The sequence below is a fragment of the Leucoraja erinacea genome, chromosome 2, assembly GCF_028641065.1.
Source record: "Leucoraja erinacea ecotype New England chromosome 2, Leri_hhj_1, whole genome shotgun sequence".
NCBI classification, from domain to species: domain Eukaryota; kingdom Metazoa; phylum Chordata; class Chondrichthyes; order Rajiformes; family Rajidae; genus Leucoraja; species Leucoraja erinaceus.
The window spans coordinates 108,783,125-108,810,899 of record NC_073378.1 but is presented as its reverse complement, the minus strand read 5'-3'; the positions used below and the strand labels follow the sequence as shown (position 1 = coordinate 108,810,899).

Sequence of the window (27,775 nt, the reverse complement as noted above, 5' to 3'; positions counted from 1 at the left end):
TTTGGAATTGATTATTCTTCTTTGGAGAATCCATTGCTGTTTAAAAGTAATTTTCCACTAATGGCATCAAGTCTCTTAAATGGAAGATATAATATAACAACCTGACGGGCCTTGCTGTGCATTAATTTGCCTGCAGACATGTGCTCATGCACATTCTTGATATATAGTTTATTATGCAAACAACTTGGAGGATTTGTACAACTTTGGGAGCAGCCTTAAGACATGTTCCAAATTGCCCAAAGCTGCTAATGTCAATTCATGCCTGTTTGTTCTCTGACTAATTGCCTCACAAAATGACAAAGGGTTCGCACCCAAAACATTACCTCTCCAGCGTGAAGAACAATTCCAATCCCAAACACCATCCATCCATTCCCTCCACAGATGCTGCCTGACCCACTGAGTTGCTCCAGCGTTTTGTGTTTTACTTCACAATATGTCATGCTGCAAACGCCCATTTTAGCAGCAGTATTGGTCAAAACTTTAAAGGACACAATGTCTTTCCAAAATTATTTGGAAAAATTGTGTAACCATAAAATGTTTTATTAGATTTTCTGCAACATTATTAACATTGTAATGCAGGATCCATAATTACATTACACAAAAAACATTATGAAGAATATATTAATTAAAGTTACATAAAGGCAGAGTTCTAATGACATATAATTAATATATTTCAGTTTTGTGCAGCTGCTTCAATCCAATGTCAAATAATTAAGAGATGATGTGAATGAGGCTTAAAACAATCAAACATCCAATGATGCTGGCACCATTATATCACCACCACCCCATGCCGAGCATTCCAGGCACCTACCACCCTTTCCTCCCTCTAAAGCCAAGCCCCCTAATTTTTGACATTTCCATCCTAGTGAAAATTTTCTTATGGTCGATCCGAGCTTCACTGATCCATTAGCTTCCGAGGCACCAGAGAAAACTGTCCAATTTGTCCAACATTGCTTTACAACTTTTATCTTCTGCCCAACAGGCAGCATTCTGGTAAACCTCTTCTGCACCCTTACCAAAGCCTCCACATCCTTGCTGTTATGGTGCTAGATCTGCACACAGTCCTCCAAATGCGGCTTAATCAAAATATTATAAAGAATGGATAGTAACATAATGAAATGTGTAAACACGGACTCCAAAACTGAAAGTTTATAATTGCGATAAGAAGCTCGAAAAATTAGATTCATTTAATTTACAGGCTTTCCCCAGAGGCTACGACAGGATTCTGCACCTGAGAACAGTTTGTAATGAGAACAGTTCATGACTTGAACAGTGTGCAAGTCAGAAAGGCAACATATTTCAATTACATTATAGTTTAACCATGTCATTTAACTCACCCTTTCATATTTCTATGCAAGCTATAATGATATTGTACATGCAGATTTTCCACCCGGAAGGAGATGCCTACAGTTTCCCAGTAGCAGGCAAACCCATCCTGCCAGTCTCCCAAATGGATGTTCATATGGACATAAGCCGGACAAGGGTGTAACACATTGTGCTAATGATAGAAGCAACTTGGTGTAAAATTATGATTGTGCTTTAATGTTCAACTATTGGGGACTTCTTTGTAACCCTTGCTTATGGTGCCTGCAACACATTTCTTTGGAGCTGGTATAAATTGGTATCTGTGTTGTAGAAAATGTTTTAATCACATTGGACTTCATAAGGGGTTAGAGTCACATAAATTATTTTTCTTTCAGGAATGACCTCTTCAGACTAAAACAGGAGGATCTGACTTTAATCCAGGTGAGTGAATTCATTTTCTACTTGTTCCAACAAAAAATACTTTTTTTGCTGTGAAAGTAAATCGATATCCGGCATTATAAACCAATTTTCAAGTTTCAAAGATTAGCATCTGCTTCCTGATTCTGATTTCCAAAAGTATTGCTTACATTGCCATATTACTTCAAATATGTTAGGATCGCAATGTTTGTTTAACATGGATGTTGTATCTTAAGTACGGCTTTTCTAACTTAAGTACGGCTTTTCTGTCTTGTTGCTGTGAGACAAATTTGCCATAAAGAGATTGTGCTATCTTTATGTTTGGTAGAAACTGTGTGAATGATCTCAATTGCATCTAATTGTGCCAGAACAAAGGGGAGGTAGTAGCCTATACAGACCCATGAGCCTACTCCAGGATTCAATAAGATTTGTAGTCATACAGAGATATAGCAGAGAAGCAAGCCATTTGGCCCATCCGTTGCAGGCTATCAACCACCAATTTTGTCCGATTTGACATTGGCTCCAATTTTTCTGTCAGTTTGTCCATTAATTCTTGATTCCACTTTGGACCAAAAAATCTGTCTTGGGCTTGAATGCATTTAATGGTTTGGTCTCTACACCTCTCAGGGGTAGAGGATTTCAAGATTATTGGTCTTCTTTTAAAAAAAAAATAATAATAATTCCTCATCACTGCCATGGAATAAGTTAGCATGGCTTTAGTATTTTCAATTGCAATAGCAATGCTATTTTTCTATCCATGTTTTCATGATTTTAAATATTTGTGACTTAAGCAGTTGTGCTGCATCAGCAACAATGTTTATCGTGGTTAATGGGAAGGGAAGCACCTATCCAATAGGCTGCAGGGTTTATTCCCCATTCATTCCTTTACTAAGGTCAGCCAGTACAGACAGAATTGCAGAAAGTAATCATTCCAATCCAATGGTTGCATTATATACACCATTATTATGTAGTAATATATCATTATTATATCAATTGCCACCTTGATGAAAGCATTTATTTAAAAAATGAAGGAAAATACACTAAATTTCTTTTTTTCCCCCCTCATGACCACAAACCAGAATGATGTACATGAAGAAAATATGTTTTTGGGATGAGTGAACACAAACCAAATTAAACTTGGGACCATTCTTGTATGTAAGACTGAATACAACAAAATATAAAATACTCCTAGGCAAAAAAAAGTAGGCAAATGCTCATTTCCTACAAACAAAGCCAGCAAGGAAATCAATTTGTAACATGTGGTGTTGTTTAATAGAGCTTATTTTATTTCACGATATCTATTTCTTTTTTTTAGCTCACATAAATCAATATTTGACACTGTGGAATAATTTTCCATGGGCGACTTATTGCACAAAAGCTCAGTTATTTTATTTCAACTTAACAACTATGGAATTCTTAAAAGTCCCGAGATGAATAGTTAAAGGAGCAGGAGAATGGAACTTTGGTGATTCTGAGGAAGTCACTGAAAGGAAAGCACTGCCAGGTATTCTGTTTACTTCTGCACCCACCACTGCTTCTGACACAAGACCAGTTGATTGCTGATATCCAAACTCCTCGCCATCACATGTATGAATGAATCCGAACCAGACTGATAGTAAGAGTTTTGTATCAGCTGTATACTCATCTACTTTCGGGGATTCGATGGAATGTGAAGGGAAACACAAAAAGGTGGAGGTGCTTAGCGGGTCGGGCAGCATCTATGGAGAAAAGGAATAGATTACATTTTACTGTCTAAATCATTCTTCAGTCTGAGGTTCAGGGGAAGGGGAAACGAGAGATATAGAAGGTAAATAGAACAAATGAATGAAAGATATGCAAAAAGCAATGATGATCAAGGAAAGAGGAGCCCATTGGTCCATTGTTGGCTGTGGGTTGGGTGATAACATATTATACAGACAGTGAAACTCACCAGGACGAGAGTGAAACTAGTATGCCAACTAGGGTGGGGGAGGGATGGAGAGAGAGGGGATGCAAGGGTTACTTGAAGTTGGAGAAATCAATATTCATCCCGCTCTTCTTCTTGTTGCATGTGGCGTGCACAGCATGAAGTTGTCAGACAACTTGTTCTGTTTGATCTTCTGTTTGTGCACGCCACGTTGATAGCATTTGTCGAAACAGGGTGGACCGCGTGAATGTTGCAATCTCCCACCTTCATAACACTGTGTCGTAAGCTGCCCAAGCAAAATATGAGGCGCTGTTTCTCCAATTTGCATTTGGTCTTACTCTTACAATGGAGGAGGCCCGGGACATAAAGGTCAGTATAGGAATGGGAAGGGGAATTAAAGTGTTTGGCAACTGGGAAATCGTGTAGGCCACGGCGGAATGAACAAAGGTGCTCAGTGAAATGATCGCCCAGTCTGCACTTGCTCTTGCTGATATATAGGAGTCCGCACCTGGAACAGTGAACACTATAGATGATGTTGGAGGTGTAAGTGAACCTCTGCCTCACCTGAACGGGCTGTTGGGGTCCCTGGACAGAAAAATAGTATGTGAGGTCACTGCATTCAAGCAAACCTTCAAAACAATCTGGATCTTGAAAGGTGAGTTTAACGTTGTCATGCCAGCAAGAACAGAGCAGTTAAAATCATTATATTGCCATTTTAGTTGTTTAATTGTCCTCACTGGCTGAGGTAAGAGATTCCCAAGTTGGGAAAAGTGGTGTCTAGAAATAAATTAGGGCCTCAAGATCATTTTAATACAGAAGCAGCAAAATCCTACAGTGCTGAACTTTACAGCGGAACTGAGCCACATTGTTCTCCAAGAATCAGGAAAGTAATAATTAAAAGAATAGATAATTAGATTCCCGAATGTGTGCCAAAGCACCCTTGGAATTGCCAGAAATGTTAGCTTCATTCTTATTAAGGCAATTTTGAGATCCCTCTTGCCCTGCCTCTCCAAAGAAGGGTCGCTTATCACTGATGTTTTATTCTCATATGCACTTTCAGTTTTAGTTTATTGTCACGTGTACCAAGGTACAGTGAAAAGCTTTTGTTGTGGAAATACAATATATGATTACAATCGAGCCATTCACACTGATCAAAGATAGTCTGAGGATGACTAATGAGGTAGACAGTTGTTCAGGAATGCTCTCCAGTTGTGGTAGGATGGGGGGGGGGGGGGGGGGGAGAGAGAGAGGCGGGGGGGGGGGGGGGGGGGGGGGGGAGGAGAGGGAGAGTGGGGAGAGGTGTGGGGAGGAATGGGGTCAGTCTCAGATGAGTGCCCACTGCTGGGTGTGGATGTGGTGGGATGAATGACCTGTTGGCGTAGTGCTTGTCTCTGACTAACTCCATGATCCTGTCATCTGGATTGTAAAGCCCCTGTCCCACTTACGTGTCCTAGGCACGCTAATTACGCGACCTCGTGGTCGCGTTGAGGCGCGACGGTCCCGCGAGAGTCGCGCGTGTCATCATGCACCCGCACAGCCGTCTGGAGCGCGTGACGTCATTTGAAGACGGACACAAAATGCTGGAGTAACTCAGTGGGACCGGCAGCATCTCTGGAGAGAAGGAATGGATGATGTTTCGGATCGAGACTCTTCTTCAGTCTGAAAGAAGGGTCTTGACCCAAAACGTCACCCATTCCTTCTCTCCAACGATGCTGCCGGTCCCGCTGCGTTACTCCAGCATTTTGTGTCTATCTTCAATTTTCTTGGCCCCGCTCTGGTAGGAGGAGTGGGGGCCGATACGAACCGCAACGGCCGTGAGCCCCAGGCCAAGCTCGGCGATTGTTTGCCTGCTTCTGCTGCTGTTGGAGGTGAGACGTTGTGTCGCGCCAGGGTCTTGGGCCTGTCCCACTTTGGCCGTCAGTTACGCGACAGGCCGGTGGTGCGCGAAGATTGTGTTCACTACAAAAGTTCGGATCACCGCGCGATACCGCGCACAACTCCATACCCCTCCACGCTTCTCAGTGGGACCGGCCCCACGATGCCCGTGCGATGCAACGTGCTCCTGAACGAGGTCGCATGACTTTGTGTGCCAAGGACATGTAAGTGGGACAGGGCCTCAAGCATAAGCTTCCATTTAAAAATCAGGTAACTATAATGTAGTTTAAAAGCAAAATCAAATATTACCATAATTAATTTACATTATTCCTTAAATAATAAATGCAACTCCCTCTGTTTCCATTGTTGTGTTTTCTCATTTTAAACAAGTGGTGGAGAGGAGAAATCTAGGGAAAATACTTCTGATTTAAAGCAATATGTTTTTACAAAAAATGCATAATTATTCCTTAAATATTGATCTAGTTATCCAAACTGCTTCAGCTTTAATGCTGATAACGGGCCAATCATCAGTTGTCAATATTTGGTGAGCAAAATGTCCAGTATATTGATTATTCTTAAATGCCCTCTGAAAGGGCATAGCTAGTTGCTCAGTTCAAAGGTAGTTAGGAATGGGCAAAAAATGCGGCCTTGCCAAGGATATGCAATTTCCACAAATTAATTAAATCTGATAGGCAGTTGGTGTACTATTTTCAGAGGGTTTTGGAAGGTTTAATATTTGCTCGAATCAAAGTTGTGACCCAAGAACTGTTTACTCACTTGAGTTGTTGGTAGAGAGATTTGCATGAAAAATGAAGTTAAATTCTATTCTTGGAGTGGGATTATCATTGTGCTGTGTGATATTAATAGTGTAAACAAATGTTTATAGAGTGAGCCTATAACATGCTGAGAAGATTGAAATTGAAATGAATTACTATTTCTATTTAGCAATTATTTATGTTGCATTTTGGATGCTGCTACAACAAAACTAACAAGTCTTTCCTATAGGGACAACTTGTTACTTTCAATGCAGGACTACTGCAGTTCCAATGGCAAAATTAATTACACCATACATTAGATGGGCCTAGAAGTTAGAAATCGTCCATGCAAGTGCACTGATCTTTGTTATTAATTAATACAGTTGTTGCCTGAATTAATTCAGATGTGATCATCTGGATTGATGGGTGGAGGAATGAATGAAGGAAATTTGATTACCATCTTAACCAAAGTTTTACTCCCTTGCTTATTTATATCAAAATGGCATTTCAAATGTAGTAAAATAAGAAATGCACCAATTTCTGATGGTTCCAAATAACAGTCATTATATGTAAGGAATATTACAGTAGTGTAATTAAGGAATATTAAGTAGTGTATTTGACAATAAGTGACATATAATTGTGCAGTTGCAGTTGTATCTATTCAGATGTACTTTTGGTTGTAATTAATTTGATCGTTTTTTTGTAATTGTCCAACAAAGAGATTGACTTGAAACCCAAACTACACAAACGTCATAAAGGGAGTAGGTTTGGAAAGGAGACAATAAAAAAACTGATGTAAGATGTTGGCTCTATTTTGACTATCCTGTCAGTAATCGTTGACACTGTAGTTGTTGGTCTGTGATGCTTTGTCAAAGTCATACCTTCGCTTCTAATGTATAATATCTTGAGAATGAAATACAGTATGATTTGAAGAGAAAGAGGTTGTTCACCAGAAGCTTTACATTGCCAGACAAATACTGAAACCTGAAATTATTGGTTTCAACTTGAGAAATATTGCTGTATATCTGTGGTATTGTATAGCTGCAAGTGAACTGTCAGCATGTTATGGAAAGGCACTTTCTGCTGCCAATTACTTTATTCATATTCAGTAATTCAAACAGCTGCTGAGTCCACAGGTTAGCCACTTCTAGCAGTCACTGGAGTCCTGCCATTTCAATTTGTTCAGAATACATTATACCACAAGCCATATACAATCCAGCAATGTTTTCATAAGACCCCATGCACAGTTGCTGCAGTAAATCTGCTTTGTCCGATTTAGACTAAACTCCAGTGCAGAAATGATTCAGCAAAAAGATTTGCAGTTGATGTATTCTTAATTATTTCAATAAAATTATTCACAAAAAATGTATGTTGACTTTTATTTTGTAAGCCTTGCAGCCATTTTCAATGTATTCTTAGCATTTCTGTTCCTCCTCTGCAAAGTGTGAATTATCTGTGCTTTCAATGTAAATGATTGTTTAAAGATAGTGCTAATCTTCAGTAGTGAATTGCCTTCCCCTGTAATCATTATTCCTACTAGGAATGATAACCTCAAATGAAGAAAAAAAAGTTCCATCTTGGAACTGCAAGTTAACTTCTCCCCTCCTTTTAAGTAGTAGTTGTCTGGGATAACTACAATTCTCCCACACTGTATGTAAATCGGTAAATGAGTGCAATGTTACGCCCATTTAAAGATCCTTTCAGAGATGTTGCCAGGGTTCGAGGGCCTGAGGGGAGAGGTTGAGCAAGCTAGGATTTCCTTCCTTAGAATACAGGAGGATGAGTGGTGATCTTATAAAGGTGTATAAGATCATGAGGCGATTAGATAGGGTAAGTGCACCAAGTCTTTTATCAAAGTGGTGGAATCAAGATCAAGAAATCAAGACATATTCTTAAGGTGCCGGGGAAAAGACAATAGGAACCCGAGAGGCAATTTTTTTTTACACAATTTGGCGATAGGTAGATGGAGCAAGCTGCCAGAGGAGATAGTTGAGGCAGGTACTGTCACAACATTTAAAATGTATTTGGACAGCTTCTTGGATTTGGACAGGTTTAGAAAAGTATGGGGCATACACAGGCAGATGGGGCTAGTGCAGATGGGGCATGTTGTTGGGCGTGGGCAAGTTGGGTTGACGGGTCTGTTTCCATGCTGTGTGTATGATTCAATTTCTTCTAGCAGGGAATGTCACTGAATGGTGGTGTTTTTAAAAGTTTTTTTCACCCTGCAGTGCTTGTTCCAATTTGCTCTTCAAATGAAGACATTAACACAATGCATGAAGAATAACATCTATAACCATCTCAGGACTTTTAATGCTATATTTGTGCGTTACCAGTCAAATGGGTACTGGGCCATTTGGTGCTAGCCACAGAAATTTAGCATACCTTGTATGGTTGGGTGTATTACTTAATCACTGAGCTTGACATTGTTTTATTTTAGTATAGTAATCACTACATTTAACCTTACTTAAATATTTCCCTACATAACCATCAAAAATGCATACCGCTCCATTCCCTGACCCCACTTTGCTAAATCTGATGACTTGACAATGCTTCTAGTCCTTGCTTAGAAGCGGAAACTGAAACGGGATGATCCAGTGAGAAGGCGTGTAGTGCTGGTCCTAGGAAACAGATAAGATGCTTCATGACTGCTTTGAGTTGGTGGACTTCAAGCATACTGCAGCTAACTTAGATGAATATTGTGACAGAGTAACTTCTTAACTGTAACTGTTGTATACTTCATCAGCAAGTATATTAGAAGACTGTGCACCAAAGGAAGATGATACATGTGTTCCCCAACTAGAAACCAACAGGGTGATTCACTCCCAGGTGAAGTCCAAGTCTGTAGCTTTCAATGTCGAACAATACAAGAAATCTATCTACGACCTGCACAGAGCCATGAAGGATGTCAAGAGAAAATTCTGGAACCAGCTGGAGTCCTAAGGCAATGACATGGATACCCCTAGATTGTAGCAAGATTTGCACGCTATTTAACAGGTTACAAAGCGGAGGAGGGCAGCATTGCTGGCAACAATTTGCTGATGAACTCGATGCATTCTATGCCCACTTTGAACAGGGGGTTGGTGGTGGAATACCTCCCGCCCTGCCAGTCTTGGGTGTGACTGTACGAATGGTTACTGTGACAGAAGTAAGATCAGCCTTTCTGAGAGTAAATCTGTAACGGGCCTGAATGGACTCCCTGGCCACATCCTCAGGACTTGTACGGATCTGCTGGCAGAGCTGTTCACAGACATCTCTATCTACTTACCATTCCATTCTGATGTTCCCACCTGATTCAAGAAGTTCACTATCATTCCAGTGCCTTAGAAAAGTAAGGTTGGGTCCCTTAATGACTACTGTCCAGTAGCTTAGTCATCCACAATCATGAAGTGCTTCAAAAGACTGGGGCCAGCGCACATGAACTCCAGGCACCCTCAGTCTACTGCAGTTTGCTTTCTTTCACTGCATGTCCATATCGGATGCCACCTCCCTGGCCCTGAACCCATCTCTAGAATACCTAGACAACGAGGACTTTTGGACTCCTATTTACCGATAATAACTCTGCCTACAACACCATAATCCCATCCAAGCTCATCTCCATACTCCTGGACCATGGAATGATCCTCCTCTCCCCCCTCTACCACTGTTCACTCGACTTTCACAATCAGTGAGGATAGATGCCAACACCCCTGGCACAATAATTCTCAACACCAGTGCCCCACAAGGATGTGTTCTCAGTTCTTTACTATACTCCCTTGTAGATGGAGATGAATTTCAGCAGGCTGCCAAGTTTGAGGAACGCATTCCATTTTTGGATGTGCTCTTAACTGCAACTTCTTTCCCTTATTCAGAAGGTGGAATGGACCTCGGATGAGATGACAAAACAAATCTGCTTCAGCAAAGGAAAAACTGAGGTAGGTGGCAATTGTTCTCCTGGAAATTGGGCAATGTTCTGCCTCGCAGGGTAAACAAGAACTTGGACTGCACCCATGTTTATGCTTTTTCTAGCAAAAAGTTTCAGTATAGAAGTTCAATACATTGCAATTGTATAAGCTATATTTGGAAGGAACCAATTAATTTAAACCAATTAATACCACCCATTTAGTGGTTAAAAAAATTTGGATTTCATCAACATTAAAATGTCGATCACTGCTGGTTTCTAAATATACATTCTGTATGGCTTTTTAATATATACCTCGGCAGAATGATAAGGTGATGAATTTATTTTTCAAATAAGATCATTGTTACCATATAATCATTTGTTGGCTAAACACCTTGGCCTTGTAATTAGTTGCAACTAATTTGTGTTCCGTATTATGGATAGTGGTATTATTGTATTGCATATCCTCCCAAGTTTACTTTCTTAAAAATTTTGGTTGTTGGAACTGGATTGATTTTGTTTTTGTAATGGAATGTTTCTGGTATAAAATGAGATAATACTAAATGACTGGGACATTCACAAAGCTAATGTAGGTAGTCCTGCATATATTTAATTAACTTCATATTAATAGTTATTTATTTAAATTAAGCGCTTCCTAGATCTACATTGTTTATGACTGCAGAGGAATAACCCTGCCATGGGTGAAGATGAGCTTTTACCATCTGACCCAGGGAGGAAAATTTGCTGTTTATTTCAGGAAAGATGCATAATTGAATACCTGACCTTTTGAGTCCTTTCTTATCTCTCGAGTCAGTCTTATTATGGAACTACTTTTGGGAATCAAGAATAAGCACTGATTACTGTCCAATCATTTTCTTTGCATAAAGCACGGTAGAAAACTCAATGCAACCAAATGCCATCAAAATTGCAGTAAATATGCCAGCTATTTCAAGATTGGCTTGTTAAGAATCAATCGGTACCAATAACTGTGGTATAATTCATTCAGTTGATTAAATTGCTTTGTGATGATAGCTTATGTTTTGCTAAATCTATTATTAGAAACATTTGGAAAAAATTGCATTGAAAAGTTTTCCATTTGTGATTTTACTGAAACTGAATTGTCATTGCAGGAAGAATGTCAAAATTACATTCGGGTCCTCCTTGTCAACAAGAACACCATCTTTACCTGTGGAACAAATGCATTTACTCCTGTATGCACCAATAGAACGGTAATTACAATCAATTCAGTATTTACAATGTGGTATTACAATGTATATTTAATTAAATATAATATCAATTAAACCAGGCTTATAAGGACTCTTGGATCCAAGGTTAGGGCTGGTGCTGTTTTGTATTTGAAAGCAGGTTGGGGCGGCATGGTGGTGCAGCGGTAGAGTTGCTGCCTTCCTGCGCCAGAGATCCAAGTTTGATCCTGACTGCGGGTGCTTCTCTGTACAGAGTTTGTACATTCTCCCCATGACCTGCGTGAGTTTTTCTGGGATCTCTGGTTTCCTCCCACAATCCAAAGACATACAGGTTTGTAGGTTCATTGTCTTTGATTCATTGTAAACTGTCCCTAGTGTGTGTAGGCTCAGTGTAAGTGTGCGGGGACTTGGTGGGTCGAAGGGCCAGTTTCAGAAGGGCTATATCTCTAATCTAAACTAAAACTAAGATGCAGCTGTTGGTTCAGTTCTAAAATGGAATCCAATATACATCTTTGACCTGAGTTAAGCCCGACACCAGCATTTCAGTGAATGCATTAAGTGTGCATATCACATTAGTGTCCAGGCAAGATTGCACAACCAGCCATTCCTGTTGGAATACCAAATGGCTGGGAGAATAAGCAGTGATGGCATATGGCACAGAAAGCTACTGAATGAGGGAAGAGGTCAAGGAGAATGATGACTGCTACTAGGAGCTTAAATATATTTGGAGTCCTTGGGGATTAATTCCTCTCTCAGGAATGTTGGCGTAGTATTTCCTTGGCAGTTAATATTGTGCATTAAACTGTCCTTTCAGCAGGCCAGACTATTTTAAGCATGGGGCTGCCATGTGGAAATTGATTGATGCCTGAAAGCCATGGCTTTGGGCAGTACCAGGCCTTTCCTTTGTGCATAGAACCAGTAAAGATTGTATAGAAAATTCAGCTGGGTGGGGTCACAGGTTTTGTGTGGCAAGAGGAAAACTTGCGTCCATTGGCTGACGTTACGAGTTGGTGAATCGGGGTGGCTCTAATTGGAGAGGTGATGGATCATTTGAGGGTTCTAAGAGTGTCTTCAGGTGAAGATCTCAAAACACAGCTGGTAAATAACTTCAGTTATCTAAAACATGTTCCCAGTGGGAGCCTAGGATTTGCTCAGGAGTGTCGAAGCAGATATTTGAAGAATGAGTAAATGGTGGGCATGGCCACTTCAACAAAAATTAAACTGCTGGAAATGGAAGGGAATGCATGTTATTAGATACTACTGGACATGTGCAGGTCCTTAATGAACACATGTTAGGTAAATAGATGCAGAGAAGAAGCTGGAGCAAACATCGCGATCAATGAAAACCATTAATTTCTCATTTTAATTTACCCAGAAAATAAAATATTGGGGGTAGGGCACACAGAATGCAAATGTATTTGTTAGGGGGTTTGTGAGAGAGATATCAACACTGCTACCTCAGACTAACTTGCAGTTTGCAGGTCACAATTGTCAACTCATCTCAAAACGTGCAACTGCTGAATAGTGTATTAGTTTTTACCTCTATGTGACCAAGTTAAATAACATAAATTGGTCACAGAAACTGGTAACACAAGTCTGCAGATGCTGGAATCTGGAGCAACAAATAATCTGCTACAAGAACTTAGTGGGTTGGACAGCATCTGTGGTTTGTTGTCCACTAATTTCTCTTGTGTCTCATATTTACTCCTCCACTACATGCATCTTTGCTTATTTTTGAAGGGATGCAAATCTACAGTCCTTTAAATCTACAGAAGCCATGCAGTTAAAACAATGAGTTAAAATAATCAATACTATTTAAATTGTATATGAATTTTGAACAGGTTTCAAGGATAGAGATGGTTGTTATTTAGTTGACAACATTTGTTCACGTAACAATCTAAGAGGGATGCTGGAGTAATTTATGGATTCTTGGAACTTCTGAGATTCAATTCTTGTGTGTGTATTCTGAAAAAATCTCAAAAGTGAAAACAGAATAGCTCTTATATCTGGGCTTCGAGGTTGGAAAACAAGATTGTCCATGCATTGACTAGGAATATGAGGTAGAAGTCAGTTAGCTTGGAAATCTGCCCCGTTTATAATGTCCCAATATATTATGCTACCACGATCCCAGGAGAATCATCTTCAACTACTATTACATCAGTATGATCAATTGGTTTTGTTGGCTTGTGTTAAATGCTCTTATTTAGCAGGAGTTGCATATTGTACCTGTTTTCTGAAATTCAGTTTCTTTATTTTGATGAAGCCAAATTTCAGAAATGGAGCACAACGTGTAGCTAATATTGTTTCTGGTTGTTTCCTGCATGTGCAACAGTGGAGGAAATTCTGTAGAGTCTGAGTTACTCCACAGCCTCTCCAGTGCAGATGTTTTAGAACATGGATATTGGTTGTGAAGAGAAAGGGGATAGTGATGGGTTTATCATGCAAAACTTTAGATTGTGTTCCAGCCTAATGTGTGCTTACTGAACCTGCTCTTCTTGAATCACAGAAGATAGACACTTCATGCTGGAGTAACTCAGCGAGATAGGCAGCATCTCTGGAGAGAAGGAATCGGTGATGTTTTGGGTTGAGACATCTTCACTATGTTTTCCATGCCCCCACTTCCTCCTCTATCGATGTTCAGCCTAAATTAAATTGTTCCACCCTTCTTGGATCCCATTTGCTTTCGACAGTAAAGTAATCGGAACTTCTGGGGTAGCTTCAAATTTAGAAAATATAAGCTTTATTTGGAGGATATAAGAGTTTCTTTCAGATTAGTCAATAATCTGTACTGCATCATATTTGCTGAGAACTGTTAATTTAGGGGATTACACTTTTACAAATTGCTGTACCTAAGATTCCCTCTATTCCCTAAAATTAAACTAAGGGATTGGTTAAGAAACCTCCCTTCTGCACCTTTGTCCATATTCATGTTGAAAGCAGTGATGATCTGTTTTCCCCATCAAGTGTAAAGACCAACATAAAATTAATCTCCTCCATTGTTGGCAACAGGAAATGGAGGAACAGCACCTCGTATTCCGCCTAGGGACCTCGCGTATGGCATTAACATGAATAATTTTGCTACCCAAAATGCTGGAGTTTTCCTTCCTTCTCCCCCCCCCACCCCCCCATCAGTCTGAAGAAGGGTTTCGGCCCGAAACGTCGCCTATTTCCTTCGCTCTCCATAGATGCTGCTGCACCCGCTGAGTTTCTCCAGCAATTTTGTGTACCTTCGATCTTCCAGCATCTGCAGTTCCTTCTTGAACACCTAAAATTAATATGTGTTGGAAGGAACTGCAGATGCTAGTTTACACTGAAGATAGACACAAAATGCTGGAGTAACTCAGCGGGTCAAGCTACATCTCTGGAGAAAAGGAATAGGTGATGTTTTGGGTCGAGACCCTTCTTCAGATTGACAATCGGGGGAGAGTAATGAAAAGGTGCAGAACAAATCAGAGCGGGCACCGATGTCCCCGGAAAGGTGAATTCCACAATAGCCCATTGTTGACTGTGGACAAGGTGAATGATATCGATTGTTTCATGACAAAAACATTTTAGATTATAATTAAATTGACACGTTAACTCACAGCACCCATTAGGATGGATAACCTGGAAGATGAGGGGCTAAATGTTTTCTGCCTGCTTTCAGCGTCTCTGACAATAATGACACTTTCCTCACCAGAAGCAGTTCCAAGTAACAGAGACTGCAGTTTCACATTTACTGTATCTGTGTTTGAAATATGAGTGTTTTCCCAGAATGAAAAAATCAAACACTGGAGAGCATAGCTTTAAGGTGAGAGGGGCAAATTTTAAAGACGTGTGGGGCAACTTTATTACAGAGGTGTTTGTGAGTGCCTGGAGCTTGCTGCTTGGGTTGGTGGTTGAGGCAGATATGAGAGTGGCATTTTGGTTATGCAGGGAATGGAGAGTTATGGATTATGCGCAGGAAGATAAGAGATGGTCTTGGCATCATGTTCGGCACAGACACTGGTCTCTGAGAATTGTCACTGATGATTGCAGTTTTCATATAGTTAATATGTGATATTTGAATGCACCCTGCATGCACGCATGCATGCACACACTACAGCGTCATGCCAAATGAACATGTAGTATCAGACTTAGCTCGGGATTAAGAATGTGAAATGGTGTTCATTTTTTATATTAGTATTGGTAATTCTTAAAGGTTTATTGGATATTTTGTTCTGTTTGCAGCTGTATAATCTAACACAAGTCCATGATCGCATCAGTGGTATGGCTCGGTGCCCATACAATCCACAACACAATTCCACTGCGTTGATTACATCTACAGGAGAACTCTATGCTGCCACGGCTATGGACTTCCCAGGGAGAGATCATGCCATTTACCGCAGCCTGGGAGGCCTTCCTCCACTACGTACTGCTCAGTACAACTCAAAGTGGCTAAATGGTAAGTGCTGGCTTGATCTGGGACAGGAATAATTTATGATGGTATATTGGTCCTTATCAGTATACCGAATAGGAGCAAATGGTTTATTCTGAAAACACGGGCACAAAATTTGTCATCTGAGCATAATACCTACTGTGTGACAAGAGTAATAAAGAATATGCAATATCCAAAAGGCACCAGAACTTATTTTAATCATATTTTTAACATTTTGTTTTGTAGAGCCAAATTTTGTGTCATCCTATGATATTGGAAACTTCACCTATTTCTTTTTTCGGGAAAATGCAGTGGAGCATGACTGTGGTGAAGCTATTTTCTCCAGAGTAGCTAGAGTATGTAAAAATGACATTGGAGGGAGATTTCTCTTAGAAGGCACCTGGACAACGTTCATGAAAGCTCGACTGAACTGTTCTCGACCTGGTGAAATTCCATTTTATTACAACGAGCTCCTAAGAACATTCTTCTTGCCTGAGCAAGACATTCTTTATGGAATCTTCACTACAAATGTGTAGGTATCCATCTTTTCCATAATTGAAAGCTTAATTATGTTTTTTTTTAAAACCCCAAAATGCTGGAACTACTCCTTGGTCAAGTATCAATTTCGAAAGAGAAGGTGCAACCTAAAATGAATGTTTTCTCTTGCCTCTAGTGCTGAGGAATGGTCTTCAACCTAAAACATTCATTCCAATTATATTTCCATGCATGTAGCCTAACCTGAGTGTTTCCAGCATTTTTGTTTTTATTTCAGAATTTGAAAACCTTTTTTTAAGTTTCATCGACTCTTAGTATACTCTCCTTAATGGTATATGGTGTCAGCTGCTCTACATCGGTGAGACCAAACATAGGCTTGGCGATCGCTTCGCCCAACACCTTCGCTCAGTTCGCATTAACCAACCTGATCTCCTGGTGGCTCAGCACTTCAACGCCCCCTCCCATTCCGAATCCAACCTTTCTGTCCTGGGCCTCCTCCATGACCAGAGTGAGTCCCACTGTAAATTGGAGGAGCAGCACCTCATATTTCACTAGGGTAGTTTACACCCCAGCAGTATGAACATTGACTTCTCCAATTTCAGGTAGTCCTTGCTTTCTCTTTCTTTCCCCTCCCCTTCCCAGCTCTCCCTCAGCCCACTGTCTCCGCCTCTTCCTTTCTTCTTCCCCACCACCCCCACATCAGTCTGAAGAAAGGTCTCGACCCGAAACGTTACGTTTTCCTTCGCTCCATAGATGCTGCCTCACCCGCTGAGTTTCTCCAGCATTTTTATCTACCTCCTCAATGCAGTTCTTTGTTCTTCAGATGAATTTATTCAGAGATCAAGATGAAATCATAAAACAAACTGAAATTAAGAAATACCAAGATGAAATCTGATTTATCATTACTATTTATTATATATGGGTATGTTTCTACAGGAACAGTATCGCGGCTTCAGCTGTCTGCATGTTTAATCTGAGTGCTATTACTCAAGTTTTTACGGGGCCATTCAAATACCAGGAGAATTCCCGTTCAGCCTGGCTACCTTTCACAAATCCTAATCCAGATTTTCAGGTATTTATAACTGTGATTTTCAGGTGTTAATGACTAAACTATGAAACTTCTTACAACATTGCTTTGTACTAAAGAACATGTTCATCGTAATAGTTAGATTTTGCTGTAATATCCCATGGTAATTATTTCAACGTGTGCTCATTACTTTTAAGTTTTCTTTGCTTTATAAATACTGAAACTTGCCTTTGTGTGTGTTTTTTGTAACTTTATTAGTGTGGCACTATCGATTATGGTCCTTACATGAATCTCACTGAGAGGAACCTCCAGGATGCTCAAAGATTTATACTAATGAACGAAGTGGTGCAGCCAATTTTTCCAGTCCCTTTCTTCATGGAAGACAATAGTCGATTTTCCCACATAGTGGTGGATGTTGTGCAGGGAAAGGATATGCTCTTCCATGTTATGTACTTGGCTACAGGTACCTCAAATTAATTCCTGGTGTAAGATTAAAATGCTTTGACTTGAATACACATTCTTATGGCAAAGAACTGCTCACTGAAGTTTGGTAAACATTTATACATAATAGGCTCACATTTACTAGATATAAATGATTGCAAAATTATGTAATTGTGTCTTATCTTGATAAATATTTATTGATATCTAAAAACTGATAGTAAGGTTCACTGCTATTGAATGAGTAGGCTGTCTTTCATATTTTAATATTTAAAATTTTTAAACTATTTGTAGTTGGCAGATTTTAAAAGTTATTCAATCGCATTGTCAAAGACTGTTTGTTGTCTCAATTATTTGACCCCACTGTTACCTGCTCAAACTTTCATACCTAGTCATTAGCTCCAGGTTATCTTAAAGTAAGTTGTACATTAGTAAAACAGTAGCAATACACTGCATATTTTCAACAGTTCCTTGTTACACTCAATTTATGGTTACTTTTATTGCATTTAAATGTCCTATTAATTCTCCATTGATTGACTCCAAGTTTTGTTGAGGTGAATTATATAATACATTCTGTTAGCCTCCTTGAATGGAAGAGCTTGTCGCTTTACAATATGGGGAAAAAAGGGTTTTGCGAAACAGTAGCTTGCATCAATGATAATTTGTATTCTGACATTTGTGTAGGAGGAGATATTGATTCAGTTGTCTATTATATATCTCCCCCAACCATAATGGTTGATTGATGCTTGTTATTTTACGTTATTGTCAAAAGTCAACATTATAGGATCATTCAAGATTTTACCTCCAGTCTTTTGGTTTAATCAAAACAATTGACTATATTTTCTCCTTTTTTAACTACTAAGAAATTTGATTTATGACAGCACCCTCAGTATAAATCTGTTGAATACTATACACAGGATGAAACAAAATCTTAAATGATCCTATATTTCTGCTAGATATAGAATAAAACCAATTAATAAGATATTATTTTTGAGAGGGTTTTCCAATTGCGTTTAAAAAAATTAGGGATGGTTATTATATTTAAAGTCGATAGTGAAACATTGTCATGTGTTGTCCAAATGATTTTGAAACTGTTTAATTTAGTCGAATGAAAAAAAAAATGGAATTAAATCCACATTCTGTGTAGAAAATACAATTTGGCAATGTGCCTGGTGCCATGCGGCCAAAATAGTGAAAGGCTCAGGAATTGCTCAAGCAATTTATAGCCAATGGAATACTTTTGATGAATCATCAGTACTGTAATTTGGGAAATATGCCAGCCAGTTGCTACAAAGCATGTTCAACAGATAACATTATGAGAGAGACTAGTAATCTTTTTAATAACAGTACAGAATAAATGTTAGTTTAGAGATATAGCATGGAAACGGGCCCTAAGGCCTACCGCGTCAGCGCCCACCAACAATCCCTTCACACTAACACTATCCTACACACACTCGGGACAATTTATAATTTTATGGAAGTCAATTAACCTAAAAACCTTTACGCCTTTGGAGTGTGGGAGGAAACAGGAGCACCCGGAGAAAACCCATGCACGTCATGGGGAGAATGTACAAACTGGTTACAGACAGCACACATGGTCAGGATCGATCCTGGGTCTCTGGCGCTGTATGGCAGCAACTCTATCGCTGTGCTTCCGAGCCATCCCATTGATCAGTCAAAAGGGGGAAACTCTTGTTGTTTGGCAAAATGTTGCGTTGGGACCATTTATGTCTCGTGAAAAGTCAAAAAGAGTCTGAGTTCACCCTTGCCTCTGAAAAACTACACTTCTCTCTGTTTTGCATTGGAGGTTCAACTGAGATTTCTGAGATTGGGCATTGGTTGATTGCAATTGCATTCAGATGGACTGCTTATGAACTTGCAGCTGCGTCTCATTATCAAAATATCAGAGACGTACATATGTGTCTGCTAGTTTGATACTGACACACAGCTGCAAGTTCATAAGCAGTCCATCTGAATGCGCATTGGTTGATTGCAATTGCAATCTCAGAAATCTCAGTTGATTCACACATCACAATTTTATGAATGGCCAACACAAATACCAGCTAGATCAGTCTGCACAAGACAGCATACCTCGTTTAAAGGGGAGAAACATTGTGACTGCAGCAGTTGCTGCATCGTTCCAAAGGTTATTTCAGTATAATTGGAAGCATTGGCCAATGAGATATAGAATTGCAGCAGGAGGCTGAGCATGCACAAAATTAAATAGCTTTGGGAGAGGATAGTTGTGGAGACAGAACATAGAACTGTACAGCACAGGAACATGCCCTTCGACCTACAATGTCTGTATTGAACATCCTGGCAAGTTATCGAAACAAGGAACTGTAGGTGCTGGTTTACAAAAAAAGGCAGAGTGCTGTAGTAACTCAGAAAGTCGGGCAGTATCACAGGAGAACGTGGATTGGTGATGTTTCTGGCCAGACACTTCTTCAGACTGGCAAGTTAAACTAATTTCCTCTGCCTACATGTGATCCATATCCCTCTATTCTCTGTATACTCGTGTGCATACCTAAAAGCTCCCTAAATACCACCATTGTATCTGCCTCCACCACCACCACCCCTGGTAGCTTGTTGCAAGCATCTACCACTCTCTTGTATGCAAAAAAAACCTTTCCCTTTTTCCTTTAAACCTTTCCCTTCTGGTACCTTATACCCTCTAGTGTTTTACACTTCCACCCTGGGGTGAAAGGTTCTGACTGTCTACCCTATCTATCTATGCCCAGCATCATGTTATATACTTCTATCAGTTCTCTCCTTAGCCTCCAATGTTCAGAGAAAACAATCAAAGTCTGTCATAACTGTTTATAGCTACAGTGGCTTGCAAAAGTATTCATACCCCTTGAACTATTCCACATTTTGTCACGTTACAACCACAAACGTAAATTGTATTTTATTGGGATTTTATGTGATAGACCAACACAAAGTGGCGCATAATTGTGAAGTGGAACGAAAATGATACATGGTTTTCAAATTTTTTTACAAATAAAAAACTGAAAAGTGTGGCGTGCAAAAGTATTCAGCCCCCTTTACTCTGATACCCCTAAATAAAATCCAGTGCAACCAATTGCCTTCAGAAGTCACCTAATTAGTAAATCGAGTCCACTTGTGTGTAATCTAATCTCAGTATAAATACAGCTGTTCTGTGAAGGCCTCAGAGGTTTGTTAGAGAACATTAGTGAACAAACAGCATCATGAAGCCCAAGGAACACACCAGACAGGTCAGGGATAAAGTTGTGGAGAAGTTTAAAGCAGGGTTAGGTTATAAAAAAATATCCCAAGCTTTGAACATCTCACGGAGCACTGTTCAATCCATCATCCGAAAATGGAAAGAGTATGGCACAACTGCAAACCTACCAAGACATGGCTGTCCACCTAAACTGACAGGCCGGGCAAGGAGAGCATTGATCAGAGAAGCAGCCAAGAGGCCCATGATAACACTGGAAGAGCTGCAGAGATCCACAGCTCAGGTGGGAGAATCTGTCCACAGGACAACTATTAGTCATGCACTCCACAAATCGGGCCTTTATGGAAGAGTGGCAAGAAGAAAGCCATTGTTGAAAAAAAGCCGTAAGAAGTCCCGTTTGCAGTTTGCCACAAGCCATGTGGGGGACACAGCAAACATGTGGAGGAAGGTGCTCTGGTCAGATGAGACCAAAATTGAAGCTTTTGGCCTAAATGCAAAATGCTATGTGTGGTGGAAAACTAACACTGCACATCACCCTGAACACACCATCCCCACTGTGAAACATGTTGGTGGCAGCATCATGCTGTGGGGATGCTTTTCTTCAGCAGGCACAGGAAAGCTGGAAGCTGGTCAGAGTTGATGGGAAGATGGATGGAGCCAAATACAGGGCAATCTTGGAAGAAAATCTGTTAGAGTCTGCAAAAGACTTGAGATTGGGGTGGAGGTTCACCTTCCAGCAGGACAACGACCCTAAACATACAGCCAGAGCTACAATGGAATGGTTTTGATCAAAGCATATTCATGTGTTAGAATGACCCAGTCAAAGTCCAGACCTAAATCCAATTGAGAATCTCTGGCAAGACTCGAAAATTGCTGTTCACAGACGCTCTCCATCCAATCTGACTGAGCTTGAGCTATTTTGCAAAGAAGAATGGGCAAAAATTTCAGCCTCTAGATGTGCAAAGCTGGTAGAGACATACCCCAAAAGACTTGCAGCTGTAATTGCAGCAAAAGGTGGTTCTACAAAGTATTGACTCGGGGGGCTGAATACTTTTGCACGCCACACTTTTCAGTTTTTTATTTGTAAAAAAATTTGAAAACCATGTATCATTTTCCTTCCACTTCACAATTATGCACCACTTTGTGTTGGTCTATCACATAAAATCCCAATAAAATACATTTACGTTTGTGGTTGTAACGTGACAAAATGTGGAAAAGTTCAAGGGGTATGAAAACTTTTGCAAGCCACTGTAAGTAGTTAGGGAGTTGCTAGGCACAACCAGCATGCATAATGGACTGCTTCATCTGCCTACTCTACTCATTTCCAGCCTACTCGAATATTGCCTTAGTTAGTAAAGTGCACAAACAACAGTGGGAATCTGTGGCTTTATAATAAACATCTATCGACTGTCTGTTCCCTGTGATGGAGACAGAGAGTTTGAGAAAGGGGAGGGAGGTGTCAGAGATCGTGCAGGTGAAATTGAAGGAAAATGGACGTTCTGCACGAGTGCAGGGGGAAATACCGATTCAGTTGTTGATGTAGTGGAGAAAGAATTGGGGATGGTGTAGGAATACATTAGTTGGCCACTCAAGCTTTACCACCAAATCAATCCTCACCTCCGCTGTTGTTTGTATGGAATTATCATGGAGCATAGAGTGTGGGAACAGGCCCTTCGGCCCAACTTGCCCACGCCAACGAACATGCTCCATCTACACTAGTCCCACCTGCCCGGACTTGGCCCATAACCCTCTCAAACTATCCGATCCATGCATCATGTTCTCCCTGCATGGATTTCCCTCGAGTGCTTTGGTTTGCTGTACATCACAAAGATCTGCTGTCCTGTAAAATGTCACAGTATATAGGTGAATCTGGGTGAAATTGATGGGAATGTAGGGAGAACATGTTTGACATGATGTGGACATATAACCACTTGCAATATCATGAGGAAACATCGACTTGGCCTCAACAGCAGTTTCCTGCATAGTTCCCGAAGCTTGACACCCTTGTGTTCAAATGTCTGTAAATTTCTCTGTTCAATAGGCTCTGCCCTCCACATTTCTTCAGGCTAGAGAATGTCAGAGATTCACAACAATCTGGGAGAAGAGATGTGTCTTCATCCCTCTCTGAAATGGCCAACCCATTGTTCAGAAACAATGCCTGTTAACTACCCCCTCTAGGAGAAGCATCCAGTCAGCATTCACCCTGGTAATCACCGTCAGAATATTGTACATTTCCATAAGATCACCACTCGTACTTTTAATCATTTATGAATATGGGGCCATTTGCTCAACCTCTCCATATGAGAACACCTTGCTTCATCTCAGGAATCCATCCAATGAACTTTATCTGCACAACTTCCAATGGAAGTGGAGGCAGTACCCCAGTAGTGGTCTCATGAAACCTTCCCTATTTCCATATTCCATAATGCTTGAAATAAATGCCAAAGTTGTATTAGATTCCTATTTACTTGCTGGATGTGCATGCTTGTCTTTTGTTATTAGGATTTCCAGATCACTTTGTACTGCAATATTTTATAAACTTGATCCATTTTACTGGTAATTTGCTTTATCATTCGTGTAAAATGGATAACTTCACACTTTAGTGACCTGTAATAAAATGGGTCACCTCACCCTCCCACAGACTTGTGTGGCACTCCAGACTTGCTGATTGCCGATCCAAAATTAACCTATTCATCACAATTCGGTTTTCTGTCAGTTACTTATGATAATATGTTATATCAACTACATGTGCCCTTATCTCAGGTGATATTCTTTTATATGGCATCCTATTGAATCTTTTCTGCATTTACAGATACACTCCCACTGGCTTCTGTTCCATTCACTCCCTACTCCCACATGCAATGTCCTCTAAATTTGTTAAAGGCTATTTTCCTTTCATATAAGCAGATTAACTCTGATTATTGAATTGTGATTTTCTAAATGTAGCTTCCTGCGGGACCAATTTTCCATTAACTCTTTAATAATGGATTCTGGCATTTCCCCCAGTGAAAGAGATTATGGTGCTTATAGTTTGCTTGTTTTTGTCTCCTTCTTGTGTTGTTGCTTTTGCAGTTTTCCAATCCTCACAGACCTCTAGAATCTGGGGAATTTGGAAATTTGCAGCCAATGCATTGTCTGTCTCTGCTATGACTTCTTTAAAGACCCAAGAGTGCAGGCCATCACATTCAAATGACTTGTCAGCCTCATTAATTGCCTAGTACCTTTTCACTAGTGATAGTTGTTTTCAGTTCCCTCTAGTTCCTTGATTATCCACAGTGCAACATCCATCATGCTGGTGTTGATGGACAACTATAAATCAAGCTAACAACTAAGTGTGCACCCATATGCACAATTTGAACAGATTTACTCAACGTGCACCCTCATTCCTGACATTCATTCACTGTATCCCCATTGCTACAATTTGAAGAAATAGCCCACAATGTTTATTTTTCCGATCCTCTTCCAGAATCTATCTCTAGCTCTGCACTGCTGTTGTCAGGGGGACATTGGCAAACAAATATCTATTTCATTTTACTGGAAATACTTTGCCTCTGAAAACCTAGAATAGAACCACAGACAGCCTTGGGGAAGACATTCCCTCTCTGGGAGAGGAAATGTAATATCTTTCTTAAATGGTTTACACCTAACCCTATGGCCCTGGTCTTGGATTCCCTACTCTGGGGAATATCATGTATCCAGTCTGTCTAGTTCTGTTAGAAGTTTATAGGTTTCACGTTGAGTCTTCTTGTGCAGTGCTTTTGGTGATCAATTGTAAACAAACTCTGACAGCTAACAAAACGCTGTATGATGCTTTCATTTCTGAAGCTCGGTTGTGCCTACTTGTGACTGATGTCACCTGAATTATCTGATCCATTTATGCCATTGAGGTAAATGGTCACCATTTCACTGCCAACCGTTACATACATATCAACCAATCTCACTTCTATTGTTTGCTTGTCAAGGTAAAGAATGGTTCTACAGGCAGTAAATCTTTTGTTTTATTCTACTAAATTAGTTTGAAGATTATGACATCCCTTGCTTGCTCACGAATGTGGAAAGAAAGTTATGCATCGTAATTGGGGATGCTCAGATAAGCATCAGTCATCAGAAAATGCTGCGTCAGCCTAAATATCCAGTGTAATGATGTTATCCAATGCCCGTGGCAGCAAAATTATTCTGAGAAATTTCATTAGCTTAGTTTAGAGATAAGGGGTGGAAAGAGGCTATTCGGCCAACCGGGTCTGCGCTGGTCAGCAATCCCCGTGCACTAACACTATCCTACACACTAGGAACAATTTACAATATTTACCAAAGGCAATTAACCTACAAACCTGTACGTCTTTAGAATGTGGGATGAAATCCCAGCACATGGAGATCACCCACGTGGTCACAGGGAGAACGTACAAATGTACAGACAGCACCCGCAGTCAGGATCGAACCTGGGTCTGGCGCTGTAAGGCAGCAACTCTACCATTGTGTCATGCCATAAAGACAGTCAAATCTTTAAGGGCCTGTCCCACTTAGGTGATTTTTTTCAGCGACTGCCGGCGACAGTCACAGTCGCAGCAGGTCGTCGAAAAACCGGCGACTGGATTCCCCCGACGACAATGTCTACAGCAACCTAGCACCTAGTCGACATCAAGCTACGGCAAGCAACCGACAACCCGTTAAGACGTCCACCTACGACCACTCCTATGGCACCTACGACCACACAGGCGACAACCTACGACAACCAGTCAACCAGCGTCCACCCGCGACTAGCTACAGCCTTGTTGGCAACAACTGAAGACAACAGAAGACAATTCAGTTGCTGGTACCTGTCGCCGATGGACGTAGGTTGACGTAGGTAGTCGCCAATGGAATTCACCAAAGTCATCACCCGGTGACAACCTACGTCATCCTGGCAACAACCTGCGTCATCCTGATGACAACCTCCGACAGCATCTACGACAGGAGAAAACAAGCTACGTCAAACTCACAGTCACCAAAATGTTTTGAACTTTTCAAAATCCAGCGGCGACAAGAAAAAAGTTATGACTCTTTAGGCGACTTGAGGAGACGGCTCACGACCATGCAGGCATAACCCTATGACCATGTGGCAACAGCCTAGTCGCTGAGAAAATCGCCTAAGTGGGACAGGCCCTTTACTTTCAGCATTTAACCTTATAGCGTGATCAATCTCATACAGAAAATCGTCAAATCCATTCTTAACAATGCAGGGTGTGGGGGGGCTTTGTCGTAATTGCCGATCCCCCCCTCCACCCCCCTCCCTTGTTGCCAATGCAAGTTGGACATCTATACTGATGAGGACTTGATTATATTGTTTTATCATTTTTTATCCCGATGAGTGAAACTGACATGACTGATCATCAAAAATAAGCACGTGATATGGTCAGTTTCTTGACAAATGTGGCTCACTGCTGCAGAGAATCTACTTGCACCCCACGAAACAAGTTACAAAATGTTCAATAGCTTTTGATAAGGTCCCTCATAGTAGGCTGATCCAGAAAATTAAGATGTGCCGGATTCATCATGACTTGTTTGTAAGGATTCAGAACTTGGCTTATTCATAGAAGACAAATAGTTATGGTACATGGTAGATATTTTGGCTGGTGGTCTGTGACCAGCAAGGTTCTGCGGGAATCTCTGCTGTTTGTGATATTTGTAAATGTCCGCTCGGTCCGCAATAACCAACCTGATCTCCCGGTGGCTCAGCACTTCAACTCCCCCTCCCATTCCGAATCCGACCTTTCTGTCCTGGGTCCCTCCATGGCCAGAGTGAGGGCCACTGTAAATTGGAGGAGCAGCACCTCATATTTCACTTGGGCAGTTTGCACCCCAGCGGTATGAACGTTGTCTTCTCTAATTTCAGGTAGTCCTTCCTATCTCCTCCCCTTCTCAGCTCTCCCTCAGCCCTCTGGCTCCACCTCTTCCTTTCTTCTTCCCGCCCCCCCCACTCTCACATCAGTCTGAAGAAGGGTTTCGGCCTGAAACGTTGCCTATTTCCTTCGCTCCACAGATGCTGCCTCACCTGCTGAGTTTCTCCAGCATTTTTGTCTACCTTACACGTAAATGTAAATGGGTTGGTGAGTAAGTTTACTGATGACACCAACATTGGAGGAGATGCAGACAGTGAGAAATGCTGTCAGAGGATACAGCATGATATAGATCAGCTGCCAAAATTACTGGACAAATGGCAGATGGAGTTTAACCTGAGCAAGTTTTATGTGTTGCACTTTAAGTGGTTGAATATAAGGAGAGAATACAGTTAATGGCAAGACCCTTAACAACATTGATGTGCAGAGGGATCTTGAAGCTTAAGTTCATAGCTCACTAAAGGTGGAAACACAAGTGGATTATGTAGAAAATAAGGTGTATGGTATGCTTGCCTTCATTGCTTGGGGCATTGACTAAAAGTCAAGAGGTCATGCATGATGCAGCTCGATGGGACTTTGGTTAGGCTGCATTTGGAGTGTTGCTTGCATTTCTGGTTGCCCCATTACAGGAAACATGGGGTGGTTTTGGAGAGGGTGCGGAGGAGGTTTATCAGAATGCTGATTAGTGGGTTACCAGCTGCAGGGAGATTTGATAGACTTTATTTGTTTATTCTGGAACATTACATATACAAAATTATGATAGGCATAATTAGGGAAAATATTCAGAACCTTTTTCCTCGGATGAAAATGCCCAGCAATAGAGGGTAGAACTATGAGGCTTTTACATAGGCACAAAACACTCCACAGAGACCGCTCCCTCCACAACTGCTTGGTTCATATATCCTTCTCACCAAAACCACTGCCTCCCCAGGTACAACCGCAGGAGATGCAACATCTGTCCTTATACCTCCTCTCTTGATCCGATCTTGGGATCCTGACAG

General features: G+C 40.8%; 1 protein-coding gene across 2 annotated transcripts in view; it reads left to right on the top strand.

Annotated features, from left to right (window-relative positions):
* The window catches only part of sema5a (sema domain, seven thrombospondin repeats (type 1 and type 1-like), transmembrane domain (TM) and short cytoplasmic domain, (semaphorin) 5A), a 187,318-nt gene that overhangs the window by 82,581 nt on the left and 76,962 nt on the right, over positions 1 to 27,775 (top strand). For both annotated transcript variants that reach the window (XM_055663021.1, XM_055663013.1), the window contains 7 exons: positions 1,701 to 1,746; positions 10,107 to 10,169; positions 11,266 to 11,364; positions 15,550 to 15,763; positions 15,983 to 16,268; positions 17,168 to 17,303; positions 17,517 to 17,721. In XM_055663021.1, the coding sequence (XP_055518996.1) occupies positions 1,701 to 1,746; positions 10,107 to 10,169; positions 11,266 to 11,364; positions 15,550 to 15,763; positions 15,983 to 16,268; positions 17,168 to 17,303; positions 17,517 to 17,721 (1,049 nt within the window). The remainder of the gene's footprint in view (positions 1 to 1,700; positions 1,747 to 10,106; positions 10,170 to 11,265; positions 11,365 to 15,549; positions 15,764 to 15,982; positions 16,269 to 17,167; positions 17,304 to 17,516; positions 17,722 to 27,775) is intronic.